This window comes from Prenolepis imparis, unplaced genomic scaffold (assembly GCF_030444845.1).
Source record: "Prenolepis imparis isolate NDT839.2.m4 unplaced genomic scaffold, iyPreImpa1.0 SCAF_8, whole genome shotgun sequence".
NCBI lineage: Eukaryota > Metazoa > Arthropoda > Insecta > Hymenoptera > Formicidae > Prenolepis > Prenolepis imparis.
In genome coordinates, this window is record NW_028141166.1 from 4,787,671 (window position 1) to 4,812,681 (window position 25,011).

A 25,011-nucleotide genomic window follows, 5' to 3' on the forward strand; every position below is an offset into this window, starting at 1 on the left:
GTTTTTTAATTTTTTAAATTTAATTTTTTATAATTCGCTAATGATTAAGAAAATTGGCTATTTAATTGGCACAATTCCTTATTATGAATTAATTTTTATTTAATTTTTTTTATTTATTAATGTAATAGACCTTCTATTACATTAATAAATAAGAAAAATTAAATAAAAATTAATTAATATTAAATACTTCATTTATAATATTATTAAATTTTTAGCATTTTTGGATGGGTTTTATAAATGGGTTTTTAAGTAAGTTTTTTAAAGTGGGTTTAACCCAATAAAACCCACCGGGTTTTATTGGGTTGGGCCCACTTAGTCAAACCCTGATTTAAGATGATATAAATCAACATGTAGTTTTTTGGTAAATTTTTTGTGTCTTGGTAAATTTTTAAATATATTTTAAGAAGTGTCTCTCCTGAATTTTCTATCGGCAAAATTTTTAATTTCAAACATTATAAAAAATTATTTCCAACATTTTTAATAATATCCTTAAAATTACATTTTATAAATAAAAGTAAAAAATAGTATCGCAAATATTGAAAATAATTAAATTCGCTTGTGTAAAATAATACAGATGGATAATGTATTTCTATCAGTACTTTGACGAGAGTCTCTTTCTCTCTCTCTCGAATCGGATGACTATATTTTTCTTCTCAGATGTCTGTCGAGGAACAGGACCGATAGAACATTGTGAAATCTGCTTGAAGGCATCGCAATTCCTTATCAGACTGTCGAGAATACAGAATCATCGTCGAGAGAGCGTTTGTTTGCATTTCTCTCGGTGCAAAGAGTAACGCGAAACAGTAATGCTATACATTTCTAAGTAACACGGCGATACATCAGAATGTACGATTTTAAAAGCGTCTCTCATGATCATAAATTCAACTTTGTATTGATCTATTGGCATAAAACGTTCAGTCTTTATTTTTCTCTGCTCAGTTTTTCTGTTCGAGAAAACAGCTAAATTGTCTATCTGTTATTTACAAATGTAAGGCGATTTCTTTTTACTTTTCAAGAACAGGAGGGAGGAAAGAAGAATGAAGAAAGTTGAGGAGGGAGAGATTTTGAAAAAAGTTTCCACGATATCCTTTTTTTTTTATAGTTATCTCTGATACAAGAGAGAGCTAGACAGGCGTCGTCATCGATTAATGATCGGGTGCTCCAGGGAAAAATTCTACTCGAGGTATCCATTCAATGCGGTCCAGCCTGTACTTCAACAATATGCGTAAAACTTAATGTCGAGAAGTGTAATGGACGTTAAGAGTTAGTTCCACGAAACGTCCTCTCCAGCTTACTTCGTCCTGGAATATGCAACCGGGGTTTTGGGGAAATATATGTACGCACCGAAAACTTCCACTAGACACAACTGAACACACAGGCTTAACTGAAGAGGAGAAAAAATCACACGCACAACAATATATCCGCGAGCGAAAAATTGAACAGTAAAACTTTAACAAAACAACAATACTCTGATATCGCAAATCCCTCATACTTTTTTTTCTATTTCTTTTTTCTACTCGACAATTGTGTGTCACCTCGTTTCTTAGCGATTGATTCACACACAGTTATACTTATTGCGTTTTTTAATAGTTACATTTATTTAAGTTTTATTTTTTTTATAAAAGATTGAAGATTTTTTAAATAATTTTTTGATCTGCAGATTATTCAGAAACGTCTTTTTTAGAGGTGACAACTCATATTGAATCAATAATCACTCGTCCATGATATTTCTGTCATATTATCGCTGATATTGGTTGGTTTTATCGTGTTAGTTTTGTACAAATCTGAATAAAGTAAAACAGGAATATATTAATTACTATATGGACAATAATTTATCTTTAATTTTAATTGAATTACAAATGTTGCTCGATGACAGAGATTGTTTATGAATAATCAAAATTTTGTGGTTTGGAGAAGAAAAGTGATCTATTTATTAAATATTAAAATATAATTTTGAGTATTCTGCATGTTACAATTAAGGTTATTTTCTCAAATAAATCATTAAAATCAGTAAAAATATTCAAGTCTAATAATCTGAACACGTCTGTATGTATATATACATAATATGTGTGTTGTTTCCCCCTACCTTAATACGGGTAAATAACAAGAGGACAATCTTTATTCCAAGTGTTATCAAATCAACAAATGCATATCAACATAAAAGAAAATTAATATATCCCTGTTTTACACACAAATACACAAATAAAACCCATATCGCATCTTATTGTCCAATATTTAATTTTGCTATTAATATATTTACTATAGAAAAAAATTTTACAACGATAAACATGTAAGATGTAAGATATATTATATACGCAGAGAAATACAAAACGCATGCAATGTAAAATTAATTCTGCACATATACAGAGCGTTTTACAATTTTGCCTCCGTTGAACGTACTTTGATTCTGATTTAAACGTAATTAAAGACGGGGTAGGGGAGAAAGAGGTGCCTCGACTTGTGACTTGAAGCGACGTTTTAATCTCGCAGTTTTATTACGCGACGCAAACACATTTCTATATAAAATAAATGACACCGACTTTCTAGTGGCGCGTCTCTCCTCGCACAGCTGTTTTATTATGCATTCGTGCCATATTTACATGCGCCATTCATAACTAAAAAATTACGGGGAACGAACGATTCATAATTCAGGTTCATCCTCTCCCTCTAGGAGATCCAAAATTATCTGTCCTCTTCATTTAAATCTCTCTCACCAAATCAGATCCTTCGTCTTACAAGAAAATCCGACGTTATTCGATAACTAATTTACATGCGATTCCATGAAGTCCAATTCGCTACGCTACGAAAGTGAAGGGGGAGGGGGAGGAACGCCTAAATAAAACATTCCTCTCGCCGAAACTTCGGCACTCTCCTCCGCCGTTGACCTTTCTCGGGTTCAACGACGCGCTACGGCGACGTTCCCCGAGGGAACGCGCGAGTATAAAAATTGTAAATCGCTGAATATGGACGGAGGTTTGTATATCCGGCGGGAATAATCCCGCATTGCACTGTGTCGGCCTCGGGAACCTCCGTCTCGGTCATCGGCGGTGAGTTGTGCGTCTAGGAAGACGCTAGAAGGGCCATCCCCGACGTCTCTCTGCGCCACCAGCTTCTTCATTAATGATAATGATCGCGCCCGGGGTCTTGGCGGAGTCTACGGAAGGAGCTCGCGAAAGGAAACACCGCGATTTGTATTCAGAACATGGCATATACACACGGAGAGAGCCAAGAATCGCGGGGGCAACCCGGTGGTGGATTCGCGAAATAAACTCTCTCGCGTAAGGAAGAGAGAGGCGGAAGCGACGATGCACCGCCGGCTCGACGTGACAGGAACAAGGGGGAAAGAGGGTGGAAATCGAACTGGAGCGCGCACCCTTGCGCTCCACTTTCGACAATAAAAGTGAGCTAAGACCTACGTAGACCCTCCTCTGCGACGACCACCAAACGGTGGTCTTTTATTCGACGACGGCGTTTGCTTCGTCGTCGTGTTCCATCGCTTCGTATAATCAAGGGACATTGGAAAAGAATCATTCTCCTAAAGCACTATACGTTCTACCAAGCAGAACAAACCATCTGATAGCGTCCATTCACTATTTGCTAAACGTGGATGAAGCTACGTAATTCGATGGAATCATTTTCCTTTAATAATAACATGATTGGTCGAATAATACGCTTCTTTTTTTTTACTTAATATATGTATGATTTCTCAATAGATTACATTGCCGAAATGCTCTAAAATAATCATTTTACTTGCGTTTTATGCACATAAATGTTTCTAATTGCTTGTTCAAATTTATATATAATATTATTTTAATTTTTATATGAAAAAGGAGAGAGAACTAATGATAGAGATAAAGATCTCTTAAGTAAAGATATGTATATGTAGGTATATGATGACGGGAACAATTTCTGATTAATTATTTTACTGCAAAATGCGGGTGTCATTAAAAATAGATGCTCAATTAATTCCCAAATAAAACCTAAGTTAACTTTCGTAACTAAAATTTTTTCATTAGTGACATGAAAATAAATTATAAACTTAATATATAAAAAGAAGAATTATTGAGATATAATTATAAAAATAATTAATAAAAGAAACTCTTTTCAATAATAATTTAAAATAGTTTTATCAACAAACATATGTTACTTTTTATTGTATAAAACAAATTCACGATTGATGGTCTTTAGCTTACAAACTTTTATTAATCTTATATATCTCAATAGAAGAAACTTATTGTAATAAATCTTTTACGTCATTAAACAGTCGATAAAATCACATGTATAAATCCGGATTAAGAAGAAAAAGACACAGAAATCAATATATTTTATCGTTCGAGTAATGGAAGCAAAATAAAAAAGATGAAATTAGCACTTTGAATGCGACGAAAGTTATGCAACAAATTTATTTTTACTTTATCGTCAATCGTTTTTCGGTCTTTCTACTATCTCGTCGGGATAATTATTATTAAATTTTACAACAATAAGACTTACATATACAATTTCATCGAGTGTCATCTGATAATCGTAAATTGGAGAAGAATAGATTGACATCGTCAACAATCGACGACGATTGTTACATATAAAATTTAGATAAAGTTCTTTCGAAGCTGTCAACGTTAAAAATTGATCGACATAAAGATTAAAAAATACATAAGATTACAAACTAAATTATTATATAGATTATTAAAACTTACAAATTAAATGTATCTAGAATTTTATATTCAAAATTTTGTTATAAATAATCGTGTTATAAATATTTTGTATTATAAATAATCAATAACTTTAAAAAATGTTTCATATAGTATAATATAAGTAATATAATATTTGATTTTCGTCTTTTTTTAAATTTGCATGCATAAAAAAATTTATATTTATGGAAAATTATATAAAAAATATCATAATCATATTATCATATGCGTATTTTAAATATCACGTCATTTTTCTTTACATAGACATGTTAATATTAAATTTTAATTGATAAAAAAATCAATTTTAGATAAAAATATTTTTACAATATTTGTCCTGAATATTATCCATCAAATATACCAGCTGTTTTAATAATTAATATGTCAAAAAATTTGTATCACACATAGATTTTTTTATGCCTGTTGACACAATATCTCGGTATTTACTACTTCCACAAGAAGAAGTTTCGCATATCTTTGGAGAACGCAGTTTAGAAATGCACGAGTTTATTTTCAGTGTGAATTCTACGTGGTGCGGGGCAGCGTCCGATCAGCTTAAAAAAGCACCTCTATGCCTCTGTTGCGCGCAATATTTTCAAGAACACGGAGAAAGCTTTTCGGGAGACCGCGACGTTGTATATCGAGTGTCGCGCGAGTTTTGGGAATTTTGTCAAAGCTCAGACTCTCTGATTCATTCGGCGAAGGAGCAACGTCTGGTCATCGCTTCGTTCGTCCATGCCCTCTCACTATATAGTTGGATTAGTCAAATCCAAAAATAATATCACCCGCGAGCCGCGCACACGGCGATGTAAATCAGACGTTCTCTAAGCTCTCAAAACTTGAGATACCTACAATATCCGGCGTAATAGAATTATGCTCCACCGAGTGTGGAATTATTACGAAAATAAATATTTAATCGAATATTTGCACAGATATATGACTTATTGAGGACGACGTTTATTTGACGTCTTGAAGATTTCGCGCATCATCTATTAATATGCTCAGCTGTGACTATCAGCAGCTGAAAGTACAAGTCTATAAAACACAGACCTAAGAATATGATACAAAAATAGTTTTACGTTAATATCTTTAATATTATATAGCTCATCAATCGATAATAAATAAGTAATGAATATAAAGATGAATGAATAAATTATGCAATAATTTACATTAATTAGCAATTTTTACTGCAGTTAAATTATTATATACTATGCTTCCGAGCTAAAACAGAAACCGACTGCATATTTTATTAAATATTCATTCTTCCCATTTCAAACTTCTCCAAATATTTGTCCAAATATTCAGATGCAGCCTTATTATAAAATGCAGAAACGCTAACTATGCGCGCAGAATCGCTTATCACTTTCAATTCGGAGCATTTGGTAGCCACAACTATATTTTTTTATTTTTTTCACAAAACCGTGCATTAAATCCGTATTTCTCTGTTTTGATTTCGATTGGCGCGCGGTGTGCAAAGTGGACTTGAAAATAACCCCGCCAACGGGAGGACCACCCAATCTATTAATAGATCACCGACGTGAGTATCTTTGTCGCCGGTTCGGCACCGACTACGCACGGTTTGACCGCAAAATCCGCCGATACAATTCGTGTGCGTCGATGCACGTGCATCGTCGTCGTCGTCGAGACCCGAAGACGTCACCGTGATGCACCTGACATCCATCGTCGTCCGGTGAAGTCCGCTAAAGTCTACAGCGGACCTGATTCTTGACAGAATTGGTGGCAGAATTGAAAGCTGCCAAGTTAAAAGTGGCGAAGAACGAAAAATCGAGAGACAAGAAGAAGAGAAAGAAGTGGAAGACTGTCGAGGAAGTCTGTTTGGTCTCGCGCTACTCGTCTCCGAGAGGTTTTTGGCTTTCGCGTGCAGCAGAACTTAAAACCACGAGTTTCGAGTGAATCTAAATAAAGAACTGTGTATGCAGTGCGAGGGCTGAGGCGGGTAGGAGGGGGCGCGTGCCTCCCGGGATATATGAGAGTGAGTAAGCATGGTACAGAGAACCGCGTGCAGCAGCGAGACCAGCGCATCATCCCTCAATGGTGCACCGAACGGCGACTGTGAAGGAGGAGGAGAAGGAGGAACATCCGGCGTCGTCTCGACAGACGCGATCATCGTCGACGGCGAGGCAGCTTCATCCCTGACACGCGGTAACGGCAGGTTCTCCCTGTTCAGGTGGTTCAGGTCGCGGAACAATCGCGACTCAACCGTGGAGAAGCGACGTAGAACGAGCGCGAGATCGGACGATGATGAGATCAGCGTCGTCCGACGACGCAGCAGCGTCTACTCCAGCGTAGAGAGCGTAGACACCTTCTACAGCACCACCACGGTCCGTAGTTTCGCGTTTCACGCGGGAACTCTGGACCGTTGCAACGTGCTGTCCCTTGACATCCTTAAACAGGCAGCCGAGGTCGGCCCGTTCGCCGCCGGAGCCTCCAAGGTTGGCAACAAGGAGAATAATAACGCGGCCGCCTGCACTTTACCTATCAACGTGCACTCCAGGCGACGAGACATCACCGCCAGGTACTCGTTGCATCCGTCGACGACCTTCGGCTCGTGCGAAAATTTTCCGTCGTTCGAGAAGGATTCATCGAAGGTCAGTTACAACGGATCCACGAGGCGGCGGATACACGTGAAGGGAAAAAGGAGAGCGCCCAATCCTCCCGCGGTGATCAAGATCGTGGAAGTCGATGTACGCGAAACGCCCGCGAGGAACAGCAACAGGCGGAAACGACGGGCACCGCAACCACCGGAGAAAGCGACGAATCGTTCTTCCACCGAGGAGCAATCGAGGAGGTCGCTCATCATCAATGGCGGCGACGGCATGGAGCTGAGGAATGTCGACGAGAGGCAATCGATCAGCAACGACACGCTGGTTCTTCAGGGCGGGATGCTGCTGTCGAAGAAGGAGGTTTGCGGCAGCCCAAAAACGGCGAGGAGCAACAAAGGTGGTGATCCTGGAACGTCCAGCGTCCTGAATCCTCGGGAAAAGACGCAGAGTTCTATTGGAGCTACTTTGAGCGCAGCTATGCCGCGACCTTGGTACAAGCGCAGCGTCTTCGAGCACTCTCGCGATGTAGGATCGTCCAAGAGAGGAAGTCCTGCGACATCCTGCGAAATGAAGGAGAAGTGCGTTGGAACGAGCGTGAATTATTCCGTTGATTCTTCGTCGAGGCTAAATTTCTTCCATCGCGGTGATCGGCAGAGCGACGATAAGAAGCGACAGGAGGTTAAACGAAGATCCGGCTTATCCATCCTGACGAACATCAGCGAACTCGACAAAGAAGCGGCGGCGATCGTGCAGGAGGAGCAGGCGCGAACGCGGGCGTCGATGTTGTTGAAAACGTCGAAGTTCGCTGATGAGTTCGAAAGGAGGAGCGACGTCAATGAGGAAATCGTTCAGGACATGGTTACCTCGGCGATGGAGGGCTCGTCGTCGCCTCGTCGAGGTACGCGCGCGCTCATCTCAAAGTTTAACGCCATCAGCAACATCACCAAAGTCACGGTTAATGCTAATTTCTTCGCTAAGAAGGATCAGGCAGATTACAAGCTCGATCGCGACGTGACGAGGAACAGCAGATTCGAACAGATGGGGGACTGGAGGAGTCAGAGATTCTCGGCGCAACATGATCTCGGCCAAAGTGTTCGCGTTGATAAAGATATCTCCAGATACTTCTTGCCTCAGCAGAGATCATCGAGGAATAAGACGGAGTCGACGAATATAAATTCGGTAGACATCAAAACCACCTCTAGCAAGGAGCAGAACGATCAGCTGATGAAGGAAGCGTCTAATAGAATATCATTTCTGCAAAGCCAGCTTGTTGCGAATCGCACGAACGAGTCTCTAGCTATTCAGAAGGACATCGCGTTATCGGTAGCGGAAGAAAAAATAAGATTGCGACAGGAAATCGCCGACGGGGGAAAGGACAGAGGATCGCCGATTCTAAACAGCGAAACTAGTAGAAAATTTCTGCTGTCCCGTGCTCGTAACTTAGTTGAAAGCATGGAAAATACGTTAGATCCCGTCGGAGAGAGGACGAAAGGAGACAGAAAACAGTTAGAGGGAGCGCAGAAAGAATTCTCGAACATATTCGACGAGATCGATCGGAAGCTGCGTTCAAGAGAGCTCAAATTCGGAGAGCGGAAACCAACAGCCGAATCCGACCGCGTCAGAGACAAAGTTCCGGAGGATGAAGCCGTATCGAGCAGAGTGGCTAAAGTGCTCGATATCCTGGTGGAAACCGAGAAGGATGGTAGAACGAGATCGGCGATACAGCCGGAAAGATCGATCCAAGACAAGGAAACGTCGCGTTTGATTAATTCGAATCAAAAGACCAAGTCCGGTAAGACAAAATCGACCGTCCTCAATACCGTCGAGGATCCAATTACCGTAGATTTGAAGGAGATGCTGAAGGAGATGAAGCACTCGTTACCAAAGCGGCCTAAACCGAGAAAGCCTGATGTGTCAAACGACGGCGACTCATCGGTTCTCGGAAAGGTTGATAAACGTTCGCCCGTATCTACGAACAAGACAACCCCATACGTTGCCTCGATCACTAACACGAGGATAGAAGCAGCAGCGTCGTCGAACGATTACGAGGCGGATAAGCAAAAGGTGTCCTCGTCGGCCCAAACCAGTGGAAACATCCGTAGATTAAATCAACCTTCTACATCCGCCGACGAGCGACCGTCTACGTCTTCTGGTTGGAAACACGAAAACGTGCTCTACAGAACTTCTGGCAAAGGTTCGGTCCTCGTCAAGAATACTTTCCAACTGATACGACCGCGCGATTTCGCCGAGATAGAGGCTACGAAAACCACGAAGGAGATTGAAAAGGAAAACACTTATGCCAATATGATAGAACCGTCGTTGTATGCTAATGCTTACGTTCCTCCTGCCTCCTCGTCGAAACAATCACCAAATTCGACACGATCTAAGGATATTTCATTAAATAATCATGTTAAATCATCGCCCAATATTATAGACAAAAATAAAATGCTGAACGACGAAGAATTTGTAGAAGAAGGTAAGCTTTACATATTTATTTGAAACTAAAATCATATTTAAATTAATCATCCTAAATAAAGATAATAAATAAATAAATATATAAGCTTTAGAGAAAAAATTAACAGCTTCAGAAAAATAAATCGTTAGATTTTTTAAATTTACTAAAAGGAAATTAATAATATGATTTTTGTTGCAGACGATAATTCAACGGTGAGGAACATGAATACTCTGGATATTAATCGATTGCTAAGAAAGCTGGAAGGAGCCATCGCGTCGGGCCATCATCAACAAGCGGCTGGATTAGCGAAGGAATTGGCAAGGCTCAAGATCCATTGTTCTGTGATACGACAGCGTTCGGCGGCGCGTTTAAAGGATCAATCGATTAAAGTCAATATGTATATCGAAGACAAACTCGCTCATCAAGGACCCATACCGCTTCAGGTAATTATAGACGTGTGCAGATTATTAGACTCAAACATATTTTTATGTTGAGATTACTTTATAGTTATATTTTTTTGCTTTTTTAATAGATTTACTTATTTAAGTTTCTTTTTTTAATAAAAGAGTGAAGATTTTTTTTATAATTTTTTGATCTGCAGATTATTCGGAAACATCTTTTTTATAGTGATAAAAACATGTTGAATCAACAAGCGGTCACTGCGTGTCCATGAGATTTGTGTCATATTATCGCTGATATTGATTGGTTTTATATCGTAGTTTAGTTTTGTACAAATCTGAATAATGTACACTATGGACAACAATTATTTTTAATTTTAATTGAGTTTTAATCGTAAAAATTTTGAAGTTTGGAGAAGAAAAATGTGATCTATTTATTAAAATATAAATTATTTATTTATTAAAATATAATTTTGAGTATTCTGTATGTTACAATTAAGGTTTATTTCCTCAAATAAATCATTAAAGCAGTAAACATGTTTGTGAGTTTAATAATCTGAACAGACATCTGTAAATGGATCATTTTTCTACTCCAAATTTCAAAATTTTACGATTAAAATTCAATTAACATTAAAGATAAATTATTATTTATAGTGTACATCTGTACATTATTCAGATTTGTACAAAACTAACATGATAAAATCAATCAATATCAGCAATAATATGACAGAAATATCATGGACGAGTGATTACTAGTTCAATATGAGTTTTTATCACCAAAAAAGATGTTTCCGAATAATCTGCAGATCAAAAAATTATTTAAAAATCTTCAATCTTTTATAAGAAAAATAAAACTTAATAAATGCGTCTATTAAAAAACGCAAGAAACTGAAATAATCTTAAAACATAAAAATATGTTTGAGTCTATAAATAATCTGCACTCGTCTGTATATACTGATAATTACTCAATATAAAATAAAAAAGAATTCTTCACGAGAAAGCTTCACGAACTCTATGATAACAGCTACCGGCGAGAATGACGATAGCCGAGCTGAAGACAAAGATACATACGGAGTTTGAAATTCCCACGAATGTGCAGCGCTGGATCATCGGGAAAAACTTGGCTGATCATGACGAAGCCACCCTTGACGAGCTACATGCAGTGGATGGTTCACCAGTGTTTCTTTATCTCGTAGCACCCGGTAATTCACTTTTCGATTCACACCATTATATACAAAGTGTAACTGAACAAACATATACATATATAACACACCATCAAATTCTCAGTTTGGAGACAATTTTTCCTCAATGAAAATACGTCAAGGCACCAATAATTTTCAAGTTATCAATGATTTAAAAAAAAGAGCTTCTCACAAACTAAACTTTATAGAGTTAAAGTATTAACAAAACTACATTCTTCAGTTAATTTCTATATATATATATATATTTTTGACAGTTATCAGCTGATTTCTATCAAAAAATATTAATCACAGATAATAAAGCATTATAACATATTATTTACAACATATTACTATTTTTCAATTTATAACATATTATTATTTTAAAATTTACACTTTATTAATATTTTTTGACAGTAATCAGCTGATTAAAGCGTTAATTTGCTAATTAATTTTTAAAACAAGAATATATATATGTTATAAAAATGAAATTACTAATATGTTTTAAATAATATGCTATAATTCCTTTAACTCGATTAATATTGTTGGACAGTTAGCTGATTTCTGTAAAAAAAATATTATTCGAGTTTAAAGTATTATAACATATATTATTTATAACATTATTATTTTAAGTTTTTTATAATATATATTTATTTTTAAATTTAATTAGCAAATTATATGACGCTTTAATCAACTGATTTCTGCCAAAAAATATTAATCAAGTTTAAACAAACTTTATACAAAAATATCATTCTTTTTTATATAAAATCGAAGATCGGCGCGCGCTTGTGTTGTCTAGTGTAATAAAAAATAGAAATGTATTTTAGGAGATATAACGAACAAAAAAGTGATTATTATAATTTATAAACATTTTTCTCTTATTTATATATTATTATAATGGTTTTTTTTAGAATTACATATCGACAATACGGAAACGAATAAACCATCGTCTGCGGAAGATAAAGTTCTTGAGGATGAATTACCACAAGATCCACCAGCAAAAGACTTACAGATAATCGAAAAAAATCAAGAGATCGTCGAGACAGAAGAAGTAATAAACGAGCATCAGGTATATAACATACTATCTCGAATTTTTTTGTTTTGCACTATATGCTGCACACGCAGCTTCGTCGCTCATTTGCTTCTCTGTACTAAAGTGAGGTACATTGACTAAAGAGGACGATACATATAACATATACATTTTGATATCCTTGCAATAATAGGGAGAAACGGCAGAAACAGACGTATCGGAAGATGTCAAGATGGCACGATACGAGGAACTGATATCGTTGGAGAACTGGGACGTCATTCCGAATTCCGAGCCAATTGAATGCCCAATATGCTTTGTTACATACGGTCCGCGCGAAGGTGTAATTCTGAGGGATTGTTTACACATGTTCTGCAGGTAGAAAGCCCTTAATCCGCTTCATCTCTCCACTTTAATTATTATTTAATCTGTAAAGTACAGGAGCCAGTTTCACACAGTAGCACATATCGTGCTCTTTAGATTTTTGTCTCGTGTTTTTTTTTTGTTTTATAATGACGATTTATATAATAAATCACTTTCGCTCATTATAACTGTTTGCCGCAAACACATCGATTTTAATTTGTCACGTCGCGCGAAATACATTACATATTTTAGCTCGTTCGAATGCTCTAAATGCGTATATATATGTTACATGGCGCATATATGAGATGCATCGTATTTGTAAATTTATCTGCTTCATAATACTGATTCATGCTGATTCATGCGCATTACTAATGTGGCAATAATAATTATGCTAGCGTTACCGCAAAACGCATTACTCGCGTGGCTATGATAGATTGCGCGGAAAATATTTCATAAAAAAAAAGGAACGCACAACCTACAATTATATTTTTTATCTGTGCACTATAATTAACAAGGTAAAAACGTGCGTGTCGGCGTATAACAAATGAGCTTCCTCGTATTATTCACAGGCCATGCATTGCCAATACGATCGCATACTGCGAGGAGGCGGAAGTGAAGTGTCCGTACAGAGATGTCGATTATACGTGTGAATCGACTCTTCAAGAACGCGAGATCAAGGCGGTGAGCTTCTCTCTTTTGGATTGAAGTATCCTAAGTTTTAATAAAATAGATGATCCTATTATTGATTACACCTGCAGCTCGTTGAACCGGAAGTTTATCAGCAGCACCTGGCGAAATCGATCGCGCAAGCGGAGAACAACGCCGGAAACAAGGCCTTCCACTGTAAGACACCAGACTGCCCTGGTTGGTGCATTTACGACGATGATGTGAACAATTTCCTGTGTCCCGTCTGCGGGGCCAATAATTGTCTCACTTGTCAAGTAAGCACAGGAAAATGTAGAAATAAATTTAGAAAAGTCAAAGTATACGCAAAAATTTGTACAATTGCATAAAATATTGCCTTTTATTAAAGTTAACACCATGTAAAAATATCTCAACTTTGTCCTACCGCTCTTTCTTTTTTATCGGAATATTACCGCACACATTTATCAACACATATATTCAAATAATAATCATTTAAGAACAGGTAAACTTTAATTTTTAAGGTTGTTCATACCGGGAAGAACTGCAAGCAGTATCAGCAGGAGTTGCAACTTTCGAAAGAGACCGACCAGGAATCTAGAAGAACAGCTGCGATGCTCAAGGAGATGGTCGACAGAGGTGAGGCACTTGCCTGTCCCACGTGTGCCGTCGTTCTCATGAAAAAATGGGGTTGCGATTGGCTGGTGTGTTCCATGTGCAAAACGGAGATATGCTGGGTCACCCGAGGACCGCGTTGGGGTCCAGGGGTAATTGGATTAATTTATTTTTTTGCAATTCATCAACGTTATTAAGGACTTTTATATTAAGCTCTAACAAACGTAGACTTGTTAACAATTAACGACATCGTTACGTTCCGCGCTTCTATCGATCGTAACTTGTTACTTGTCACAGGGTAAAGGGGACACATCCGGTGGCTGCAAATGTGGTGAAAACGGAGTCAAGTGTCATCCTCGTTGCAATTACTGCCATTAAAAAGTCACAACTGAGCGAACGCGACGTTTACGGTGACAATAAGATGTCTTAGAAATGCTTTCCTATTATTATTTATGTTGAAACATAACGTATTACAAACTTGACGGCGTGCGAGGTGCCTTTGATATGCGATTTAATAAATAAATAAGTTGAGAGAGAGAGAGAAACTCGAATAAATCAATGTGCGATACAAGTTACACACTGCTTGCTCAATGATTAACTTTATTGCGGCACTGTCTTCGATGGAGATTTGTAAGTGAGATATTATAATAAAATGAGAAATTTGTACCAGAGAGTATCTCTTATTCTTACCGTAAATACAAGATATAGAGAAATAAACCGTAAACTTTACTTAAAGCTTTAGTTAAATCTAAGATTATAATAAATTACCGAGTAAGAATTATATATATATATTTATATATTTTGCAATTATACAGGCACCGATTCTTCGTTCTCACCGGAAGTTGTTTCGTTTGTACCGATCTGCTTTAATCGAGCGACTAACGTGGATTGATGATATGTAAGCTGCTGATTTAAGTTGTTACCGCCTGCATTCTGTAACACCTGAACAAGATGCATCCGCGAAGTTGTAAGATCCATTTTGCCGTATCTCAAAAAGTCATCCTTGCTCAACACTTGTCCCTCCAGTATGCCAGCTATAAAAGACACACACACACAAATATCAATTATAATATCAATTATTTCTATATTTTAATATTTTTTACTAGAAGTTACTCTTACCCAATAGAATAACTTGTGGAAACTTTTTGACAATTTTTTGAAAGTCAGTGACATTTGTATCAGAACCGAATACAAGACCGAATGACGATTGATATAATGGCAACGTTGCTGCGTAAGGTGAATCGGTCAACGCTAATTTCATAATCTTCTTATTGTATTGCTTGTAGCACATATTCACCCTCTTTAATGGAACTCGGAACTCAAACAGTTCTTCCTGTGTCACAGAATTTTTATGGCAAATGGCAACCAGTTTGGAACTGTCAAACCAATTTCGAACCTCGCGTGCTATTATTTTTTCGTAAGGATTCACTATCTCTTCCAACTCCTTCTTTCTTTCAGCATTTATTGCCTTGTGACATAGTTCCTCCAAGTTCTTGCCTACGTTTTGAGGTGGATAAAAGGGTATCATAAATTCGTTCACCAACGCTCTGAGGTAATGTGGCGCTCTGGGTTTTTGTATATTAATTTTGCCTCGAAAACGTTTCTGTTGGTAAAGGATTACGTTGGGAGTAATCTGAAATGCTGAAACACACAATAAAATAATATCGTTAAATTCTAGAAAGAATTAATCGAGAAAGAAATTAATTAAAATTTTATACCCACCACACATGACTTTCGTGACTTTATTTGCAACATTTATCTTCAATTTTGTCGCTCGACGTTTCGTTACGAATTTAATAGATATCGTAATAGGTACATTATTATTAGATCGGTGAGAACGAGATGCAAAGTTTCGGTAATAACAATAATCTTAATTTGAAAAACTATTAGTAATTTAATTTCGTATATAAACTATATGCAAGTGTCTTTATATCGTATTAAGTACATGATCCGAATATATATCAACTAAAGACAAGTACAAAATTATGTACATATACAGAATTAATTATCTTCATTTAATGATATAAGGCACTTTGGAACAGACCATATATATATAGATATATATATGTAGATAAAATATATATTTATATATGTGCAAAAATGTGTGTATATATATTTGCAGATGCACGAATATATGATATGTATATATGTATGTATATTATTTTACTTATACAAAATTCTATGCATTTAGCAAAATTATTTTTGCATTTTACGCGATATAATTGATCGTTCCGCTACAGTAATTACTGGTTTCGTGTTTCGTCTCTATGCTATCGCCGAAATTGAGCGATTTCCTGTTCTTGCCCAACCGAAGCAAAGCCGACCGAATTCCGCCTTTTTTCCGCGAACGTTTATATCGATCATCCAACGCTGAATTAAGGGAAGCCTGCTTTACGTCGCCGCGACTATTCGAGAAACCCTCTCGATCATCCTTAATATTATTGCTACTCGTAACTTGGCCGTCGTCCACGAGCCAATGTTTCCTCGGCGAAAGAAACTTGTTATTGCATCCGGGTATAGTGTACATATATTCTGATTGAGCGGGATCGACAGACTTTTCTGTATAGTGTTTCACGTTATTGTCGGTACTTGTATTCTCAGTTAAGGCCCCTTTACTCGTATGTTTCTCAAAGTTTGACTTGCCGCTCCTCTTCGTGTAATCATCCAAGTCGCCTGAATGATTGCTCGTTTGGCTGGTCGATTTCTGATGGTTGATCTGCTCCGCGTTCTTGTTCTCTCTACCTTCGCGTAACTTCTTGTTTCTCTTGTAGGTATCCGTGTTCTTAGCGTCGAGGGCGGCGTGTCGTTTCTCCGACATGCTCTGTCTACCGAGAGCATCGCGAGAGAATTTGTTCGACGGAGAATTCAATTCCTCCAAAGATAATTGACTGTCGTACGTGGGATCCCCGGAATATTGGCTGTCTTTGTCCTCGGCGTTTCGTTTGGTGTCGTTTCCTTGAGAGCCGTCGTTGTTGGATGATTCTTCCAGCAATACTGATTCGACTCGATCGTCGCGCGAGCCTATAATTGTCTTCTTTAGATTACCAACAGATTCGATCCATGTATTATTAGTAGCGAGACAGTAACTTTCGTTTCTTAGACTATTCTTACTATATTGCTCCGTTAATCTATCAATGACAGGATTCCATGGCGAAGCTGTTACGCAAGACAATAGTCCTCCGTTGTCCAGTATATCTGTCTGAGAATTTAGAGTGTTCTTCTCCTTGACTATCCCATCGTTCGCTTTAGTTGAGTCTGATATGTATATGCTACTGACGGACTCCTGTTTACGATGAGACTGTAAATTATCTACACTATTCTTCTCACTTGTATCATAAGACGATACTCTCCTAGCTATTATAAGATTGATCACACCAGTTACTGAGCTGTTTGTACTAAGCATCGCCCTCCTTAAAGTTTCCATCGCCTCAGAATTAGACAGTCCCAATAAGGACACACCGTTAACCCTGAGCAATTGATCATTGGTTCGTAAGCGACCATCTCTGGATGCTGCACCGCCATGGATAACGCTCTTTATGAAAATGCCTAAATCCATATTAGTGTTGTCATCTGAACTGTTTGTCTTACCTTTGACGCTGACACCTAAACCAGCCTTCTCAGAATCATGCACTGGTATATCTAAATTTATTATCACGCGATTCTTCCGTAGAGATAAGACAACATCATCAGAAGACTTTGCTGGTTTATACGTGCATTTGTCATAAACATGAGTACTTACTTTATCTTGTACATCATTCTTTTTCGTCGGCGATTTGTTTAATGCGTTCCAATATTTTGAATTATCCATTACCTCAGCGGTTGAAGCAGTAGATGTTGCTGTACTCTGAGAATCTGGAATGTTTGAAGAAATTTCTTCCTGCCGTGATACTATCATCCTAACTTTACCTCCAGGAGGAATACTTCTGAGCAGTGACACAACATCTGCTTGACTTTTACCAGTCATCTCTTTGTTATTTACTTCCAACAATCTATCACCCGGTCTAAGTCTGCCATCCTCTACAGCAGCGCCTTTTGGTAATATATTCTTAATGTATATGGGACAATGTCCTCCAGCAGGATTATCACGTGTGGTAACGCTGAATCCCAAACCGTTTGTTCCTTTGATTAATTCTATCTCTATCATCCGTCCAATCTTCCTAGTGTTTGCAGTCTGTAGAAGATTATAGTTGCTGCATTGAAGTCTTTTGACATTCTCATCTTCGGTCTTCTCTGATCCTCCGCTGGTGTTTCCATAATTTTTATGCAAAGATTTTTCGTTCCTCGTTTTCTTCTTATGCTTGACGATGGAGATTTGCAAACAAGGATCGTTCATGCACGTTCTGAAAATCTCTTGAACTTTTGAAAATGGTATGTGTAACAAATTATGACCATTTATCTTTATAATATTATCGTGTAAATCAATCTGTCCATCCCTGGCAATACGACCATTTGGTTCGATACCTTCAACTCGAAGACCCTGATCATTGCCTAACAAGTCGTAACACGGTACTACATGGAGTCCCAGTGCTCCTGCTTCGTTCTTTATCACAATTTCTCGTACCTCCTGTTCTCCAGATTCGACGTTAGTACCAAATTCATACGAAGTCTTGGAATCTTGACCTAAGGGTTCCCTACGTCGAGACTCTCTAGGTAGGGACTGAGCAGAATACGTTGCGAGAGCTGGCTCTCTGGTCGACAATGCGTGCATTGACAACCGTTTAGTGCTTTCTCTCTTAATACTACTAGTAGGCATAGAGGAATGTATATCGTTTGGATAAGCCTGCTCCTTCCCATCCGTATGGAAGTAATCAGGGCTATTTGTGCCGACCGAGCTCGCCCCATCTCCACCTATATGATTAACGTCGGAGCTGACGAAGTGAGCCACGATCTGTTCCCTGTCGTCGGCTACGTCGCACAATCTGTCGTCCGGATCCAACAGGCCACCTCCGGTCAAGGAAGACAGACTATTGATGGTTAAAACGTTATCGCTCTTCCCGGTGGCCTTTTTGTATCTCAGGATGGCCTCGTGCATGAGATCCCTCACGAGCAGGGTCCCATCTCCGCATGGAACCACCACCCTGACGTTGTCGAAGCACACGGTTACCTTCATGCTCGCTCCGATTTCATATTATGGGCAGGATTGACAGAGAGGCGGGAAAACTTGACAGCTCGTCCGCCAAGTTTGACAGCTCGCCGAGCGAACGCGTTCCGGAAATGCGGCTGACGAAAATAAGTAATTGCAATTAACGCGTGGTTACTCGAGCTCCCCTGGCTCCTTTCATGCATATGATTCACCGACACGGTAGGCTGCGACTTTTCACCTCGACTTTTAGAACCGTCGCGGATACGGGCGACGCGGCAGGAACCCGAGGACTGAAAGAGACGCCTACGGATAACTCGAATCTCGTCTCGGGACAACTGATAACGGAGCGGACGCCCAACAACTTTATCGCGAGATCAAATACGCGGAACAGACGCACTCGCCATTACGACATTTCGTTCCGTCGTTCCCCTGTGCTCCGCACGAATCGGAACGCCGGAACCAAACATGGCGGGCGCCAGGAATCACGAGTACCACCACCGCAAACTTATGTAGGTACGCTCGATTCTCAAGGGAGATTTATATGATTATCCTAGGTGAAGGTCGATATTAATTATCCATACCTTTCTTCAGACACTGCGCCATTCTTGAAGAATTCCTTCCCTCGATCGTCGCGTTAATGAAAGAGGTGCAAGAAATGTTCCTTTACAGCGACATTATTTACCACGGACCTCGCGGAAATGGTTCTGATCCGTCGTTCCTCGTTCAGGATGTAACTACTAGAGGTGAATTCTCAATGGACGATTGATGTTCCCATTTTGTCCATTTAATATAAAGGAGCGTATTTATAAATTAGTAAATTGCAAATCACATGTGTGTGTTGGGCTAATTCTATGTTATTTATATTTATCGGATTTATTTCTAGGTATCGTAATTTGATTTACATCTCATTCAATATTACAATTAATATAAATTTTCAATATCTTTAATACGAAACAAATTCGATGATGAATCGCAATATGATATATATATATATATATATATATATTAATTATAGTTTAAAATATTTTACATATATTTTTGTATTATAAATATTATAACTTTCGCTAATTCTATCCGAAAAAAGAAAAAAAACAGTCGAATTTTATATCACCATAAAGGTGCCTTTTCATGCTGACGCTCGACGCTCATTTTTAGCGTTAAAAGACGTCACGTGACCAAAAATAAAGATACCAATTCGTCAATTTTGGTCACGTGACGTCTTTTGACGCTAAAAATGAGCGTCGAGCGTCAGCATGAAAAGGCACCTTAATAATAATATATATAAATCGGAATTGTCCAGAAAAATAAAACACGTAATGTTTTGATGTGTATTTCTTATTCTTAACTTAGAATATTTAATTTCTCCAATTTGCAAAAATATCTCAATTTGATATATATCAAGAATAAGAAATACACGTCATTTCACAGGTGGGGGGATAAAATCATTAGTCATCGGATAACAGCGTGATGAATGGCGATTCATCGTACCTACCTGAACCTTACTCCGAGAATGTGAAACGTCAAATCCATCTCGTAAAATTTTCAGTGTATTCATCCTGCAATTCATTACGTCATATATATCGTGATATACATATTATTAAAAAGCGTATAAAAACAAAACGAAATAAATATTCTCTGAATAATGAAGTGGTTCACGGGAAGCATCACCGAGGCGGTCTTGACGTCAAAGTCAAAGAAGGCAGTTTTTGTCGTATTCGTTGAAGGTGCGTAATTGCAGCTTTAGGTTAAGTCAATTGCAAAAATCATTATTTTCTTATTTAATCTCATGTTTTCTACATCAACTTTTGGTTTGCTGTTCAGGTAAAGATGACAGATCGGCACAGCTTGCTCAAACAATTGATGCCGCAGAAGTGTCCTCTCGCTTGGAAGAAGAGCAATTTGTGGCTATAAGATTGGAGAGCGGGTCTGAGGATTACAGATTCTTCGCGCAGATTTGTATCCTCTTATATAACATGTCTTTTTGTTTTGAGATCTTGAGAAATTTTGTTCAAGTTTTCCTTAAGTTTAACAATCAGATCAATTGGTACCAGTACCGTCCTTATTTTTCATTGGAGAAAACGGTACACCACTGGAAATTGTTGCTGGTAATGTAGCTGCTGTTGAGCTAGCATCAAAAATCGATAGCGTGCTGATAAAGGCAAGAAAGGATAGTAAACAATTTTCGTTAAACTTTATCGATGCAGAACAGAAATCTACAGCTAGTAGCAGTAGCAATAATAACGCTACTGGAGGTTCTACTATATCTGATATAAGTGATAATAACTCCAATCCAAGCCTAGATTTAACTTCAACTGTAACAGAATCTGTGGATAATTTAAATGATAACAAAGATGTTATAGTAAATGCGACAAAAACACCTATATTAAATACAGAGAACCAAGACAATAATGAGGCGTCAAAGAAAAATGTTGAAACTAAACAAGCAAGTCAGAATCAGGAATTGACGGCCGAAGTATGTAGACTATCAAAAACTATTATCTTGATATAATCTTTGAATTTGTATGATATATAATTTTTGAGAATATAAATTATACTTGTTGCATATTTTTAGGAAAAGCTGGAAAGAGCACGACAGTTAATTGAACTTCAACGAAAACAACGATTGGAGGAAGAGCAGAAAAAGGACCGGGAGCGCGAAATTGAACGGCGCAAAATGGGACGCGATGTGCAAAAAATACGACAATCGCAGCAAGAGATGGAGGTGAAGCAAGCTCATGAGGAAAGGATGCGAGAAAAGGCTGCAGAGGCCGCAGCTCGCGAAAAAGTTAGACAACAAATTGCTCAAGATAAATTAGAGCGGAAACAAAAAGAGCTTGCACTGCAGGTTAGTATTATTTTAATTTATTTTATCATTCAGTTTTATCGATTACATTATATTATTATTATATTTTATTATTTTTATTATATATATTATATTTTATATTATATTTTATTATTATTATAACTTTTCATTTATTATTTCTGATTAAATTTAACTTAAATTTTTTTTAATTTTATTCAACAGCAACAGATGCAACAGCAGCAATGCCAAGAGCAACCTAAACATATTCCAGCATCCAGCAATCCGACTGTGACCAGAATTCAATTCAGATTACCATCTGGCTATTCCCATACAGGACAGTTCGAACCATCTAGTACTCTGCGCGCCTTGCGCAACTATGTTGTAGAAAACATCGAGTTGCCCTTCCGACAATTTGCTATGTCGATGTCATTCCCAAGAAGAGAACTGACCAATGAGGAAAATGATAAGACTCTTCTGGAACTTGAATTGGTCCCAACCGCCGTTATTTTAATTCTTCCTTTGAAAAATGTAAATATATATTCTCTTTTTTTTACAAAATATATTTTTTATTACTTTCATATTTTATAATTCATATTTTTGTTATATTTTCAGTCTAATGTCACAACAGCGGTCACTTCGACGCAAGATGTTGGATTCTTTTCGCGCTTTATATGGTCCTTTTTCACACCCGTCATTCGTATTTACAACTATGTGGTAGGCTACTTTTTGGGCACTAATGGAGATGCGAATCAGCAACGCGGTAATTCCGCTGATGATGCCACAGAAGCGACGAATAACCCCGACAGAGGTATTTCACCGAATCGGCGAAATGTAGTTCAGTCTTCGGGGTAGGTTTTTCTCAATAATCGCATTAAATAAAAATCTCGTAGGCACAGTTATAATTGTATGTACATACTTGTACCTGCACTTGTGATGTAATAAGGTTGCACAGAATCTGGAATTTTTGATAATTAAATAAATGTTTTGCTCATGATACAGTTTATTTAGAAGATACTTGGGTAATCAAGGAGGGACAACTATCAGGGCGCAAGGGAATATACACAGACTACATTCAGGTGGGGATGATAATGACGAGAATAATACTTGGAATGGTAACTCCACGCAGCAAATGTAATGTAATTCTGTTCGAGTCGGGTCACAAACAGTTACATTTAATCAGTCACTATATTCTCGGTATATAAATTGCTGTGTTGTAATTAATTAAAGTTCAACACACTTTTCACTCTTTGTTGTACACTCTTTGTTGTACAACAACGCTAAAATCTATCGGCAATTTTTTGCACGAGCATATTACGTTTCACTGAGCGAATTTTGTCATAATGTTTAAATGTTATATCAATAGCATTGCGAGAGAGAATATATTTATTAACTGATATTTTGCAATTAGCAATAATGTGAATATTTGTCATTATAATATAATGTTTATTATAATATTACACATGCTATTACAATGTGTTTATTATAATACTACACCAATGTAATCTAACAATTGATAGAATTTGAAGAGAATTATAAGAAGTGGATCAAGTTACAGGTGATGTATGGACCAAATGTAACAAGTTTCATAGAAATTGGCAAACTATGGAAATATTATGTATATATTTTAAATTTAAGTATTTGAAATGTTAATATTTTATAGGTATTCAGTACTCTTTATTAATCATGTCTGAAGTTTGATAATAATCCAAGTTTTTAACATTTGTTTAATTGAAACGTCTTTTCTTTCTTTTTAATTTTAGGTAACATAAGGATGATAGAATTTTGATTAAAGATCAATTATATTAATTTAGATAGAACATATTTTTTAATGTTATATAGATATTATATGGAGTTTTAAAATATATATTTATTATTTTCCATTATACTTTTAGTAAAATATGCGATAAGGGAATAATTAGATCAGAATACTTTAATATTGTGATTCGCTTATGTAAAAGTTTTTATGCAAATTTAATAGTAATTAAGAGTGTTTATTTTCCGATAGTAGTTTGCACAGCAAAATAAATAATTTGGCAATTGAAAGATGAGGGGTCCGATTCTGTCTTAATAAAGAAATAAAAGTTTGTGGCATCGTCTCTCATCTTGTTGTGATTAAACTAAATCCTTTTTGATCATTTTAAGATGACAACGTTTTCCAAAACATGTAGCACACGTAACAATGATTTAAATTTATAACTGCGAACACCAAATTGTAGAATGAAGATTTTTCGTACATCCAAACAAGATTCCAAAAATATATTCAAGACGAGAGAAAAAAAAAATGCCAGAAATCTGTGTGTTACGTATCGCGTATCATGGGAGGAGCGAAGATTTAACTGTCGATTGCCATTCGTTAATTAAGCGTGAAATTAACAAACAGTTTGACTTAATAATCGTCGCAAAGGTTTCCATTTTCCGGATGTGAAATATCGCAGAAGCGACACTATATCAGTAACGTGATCTCCACATAGCCATATCCATTGACAGATTTTAGGAAACCTTGTCCATGTTTCAATCTTTTCGCTTTAAATCAAATTAAATGACTTCATTGAGATAACTATTTTAAAAAGCATTCTTTTTTTTAAATTAATTTGTTATATATAGTTGAAGATTTTAAAAAATGTATTTTTTAATTAATTTTAACAGTTTAAGTTCACAGTTCATAATACACATAATTTTCACAGTTTGAAATTTATTTTAAAAAACCGATCTTTGCTATGCACAGAAAAAAAAGAAATGTCAAATCAACACTTATAAACTCATATATATGCAACAATATATATAATCTTGTTATAAGAATTTGCTAAATCTTAAATTCAACAATTATTAATTATTATTATTAATTTCAACAATATTTTTCTTGGTTAAACAAGAAAATTTACTTGCATGAAAATTTTATATAGTTTTATTTTCTTGAATGATGGAAAAGAAAAAAATATTGGATAGAAAATAACACATTTTCATATAAAATAATATATTTTTTATATTTTTCAGATGACAATTATAATATTGAAATAAGACTATAATATTGTTGAAATTTAAGATTAGCAAATTCTTTTATAAGAGAGAAGATTATAGATATATTGTTGCATATATATATATATACGAGTATATAAGTGTTGATTTGACACTTCTTTTTTGTGATAGAAATAGTTGTACAAAGATGAAAACAAATCTGCATAATTCATTTTTTTAATA

The 25,011-nt window shown here is 36.7% G+C and overlaps 4 protein-coding genes across 7 annotated transcripts; 2 read left to right on the plus strand and 2 right to left on the minus strand.

Moving 5' to 3' along the window:
- Positions 1–6,252: 6,252 nt before the first annotated feature.
- LOC145939323 (uncharacterized) lies at positions 6,253–14,598 on the plus strand. 2 transcript variants are annotated; one of them, XM_083043555.1, is made up of 9 exons: positions 6,253–9,725; positions 9,903–10,147; positions 11,127–11,304; positions 12,192–12,349; positions 12,504–12,685; positions 13,240–13,351; positions 13,429–13,611; positions 13,837–13,951; positions 14,225–14,598. In XM_083043555.1, the coding sequence occupies exons 1-9, from the start codon at positions 6,689–6,691 to the stop codon at positions 14,227–14,229; spliced, it is 4,215 nt and encodes a 1,404-aa protein (XP_082899681.1). In that variant the 5' UTR covers positions 6,253–6,688; the 3' UTR covers positions 14,230–14,598. The 2 variants fall into 2 exon arrangements, with proteins under 2 accessions (XP_082899681.1, XP_082899680.1); XM_083043554.1 differs by having other exon boundaries at positions 6,255–9,725; positions 13,837–14,079.
- A 98-nt stretch (positions 14,599–14,696) lies between these two features.
- Positions 14,697–19,739, minus strand: LOC145939325 (large ribosomal subunit protein uL10m-like). Of its 2 annotated transcripts, none has more exons than XM_083043558.1 (3): positions 19,592–19,739; positions 15,047–15,568; positions 14,697–14,961 (listed from the first exon to the last, which is right to left on the minus strand). In XM_083043558.1, the coding sequence occupies exons 1-3, from the start codon at positions 19,611–19,613 to the stop codon at positions 14,735–14,737; spliced, it is 771 nt and encodes a 256-aa protein (XP_082899684.1). In that variant the 5' UTR covers positions 19,614–19,739; the 3' UTR covers positions 14,697–14,734. The 2 variants fall into 2 exon arrangements, with proteins under 2 accessions (XP_082899684.1, XP_082899685.1); XM_083043559.1 differs by lacking the exon at positions 19,592–19,739 and adding an exon at positions 15,650–15,792.
- Positions 16,016–19,429, minus strand: LOC145939324 (partitioning defective 3 homolog). Of its 2 annotated transcripts, XM_083043557.1 has the most exons (2): positions 17,039–19,429; positions 16,016–16,948 (listed from the first exon to the last, which is right to left on the minus strand). In XM_083043557.1, the coding sequence occupies exons 1-2, from the start codon at positions 19,035–19,037 to the stop codon at positions 16,137–16,139; spliced, it is 2,811 nt and encodes a 936-aa protein (XP_082899683.1). In that variant the 5' UTR covers positions 19,038–19,429; the 3' UTR covers positions 16,016–16,136. The 2 variants fall into 2 exon arrangements, with proteins under 2 accessions (XP_082899683.1, XP_082899682.1); XM_083043556.1 differs by having other exon boundaries at positions 16,018–19,428.
- A 607-nt stretch (positions 19,740–20,346) lies between the features above and the next one.
- On the plus strand, positions 20,347–23,909 carry LOC145939598 (UBX domain-containing protein 4). The gene is made up of 7 exons (XM_083044034.1): positions 20,347–20,734; positions 20,832–20,966; positions 21,047–21,483; positions 21,583–21,855; positions 22,036–22,341; positions 22,426–22,661; positions 22,813–23,909. Exons 1-7 carry the CDS (start codon positions 20,653–20,655, stop codon positions 22,946–22,948), a joined length of 1,605 nt encoding a protein of 534 aa, XP_082900160.1. The 5' UTR covers positions 20,347–20,652; the 3' UTR covers positions 22,949–23,909.
- The last annotated feature ends 1,102 nt before the right edge of the window (positions 23,910–25,011 follow it).

Bases quoted from the DNA above. Each gene is read 5' to 3' on its own strand.
- LOC145939323 (XM_083043554.1), top strand. From the start codon at position 6,689: ATGGTACAGAGAACCGCGTGCAGCAGCGAGACCAGCGCATCATCCCTC. The intron at 11,305-12,191 runs GTAATTCACTTT...GGTTTTTTTTAG, and splicing joins TCTTTATCTCGTAGCACCCG to AATTACATATCGACAATACG. The intron at 12,350-12,503 runs GTATATAACATA...TTGCAATAATAG, and splicing joins AAGTAATAAACGAGCATCAG to GGAGAAACGGCAGAAACAGA.
- LOC145939324 (XM_083043556.1), bottom strand. From the start codon at position 19,037: ATGAAGGTAACCGTGTGCTTCGACAACGTCAGGGTGGTGGTTCCATGC.
- LOC145939325 (XM_083043558.1), bottom strand. From the start codon at position 19,613: ATGGCGCAGTGTCTGAAGAAAG. The intron at 15,569-19,591 runs GTATGGATAATT...TGTGTGTTTCAG, and splicing joins GGCGCAGTGTCTGAAGAAAG to CATTTCAGATTACTCCCAAC. The intron at 14,962-15,046 runs GTAAGAGTAACT...TGTCTTTTATAG, and splicing joins TCCACAAGTTATTCTATTGG to CTGGCATACTGGAGGGACAA.
- LOC145939598 (XM_083044034.1), top strand. From the start codon at position 20,653: ATGAAGTGGTTCACGGGAAGCATCACCGAGGCGGTCTTGACGTCAAAG. The intron at 20,735-20,831 runs GTGCGTAATTGC...TTTGCTGTTCAG, and splicing joins TTTTGTCGTATTCGTTGAAG to GTAAAGATGACAGATCGGCA. The intron at 22,662-22,812 runs GTAGGTTTTTCT...CTCATGATACAG, and splicing joins AATGTAGTTCAGTCTTCGGG to TTTATTTAGAAGATACTTGG.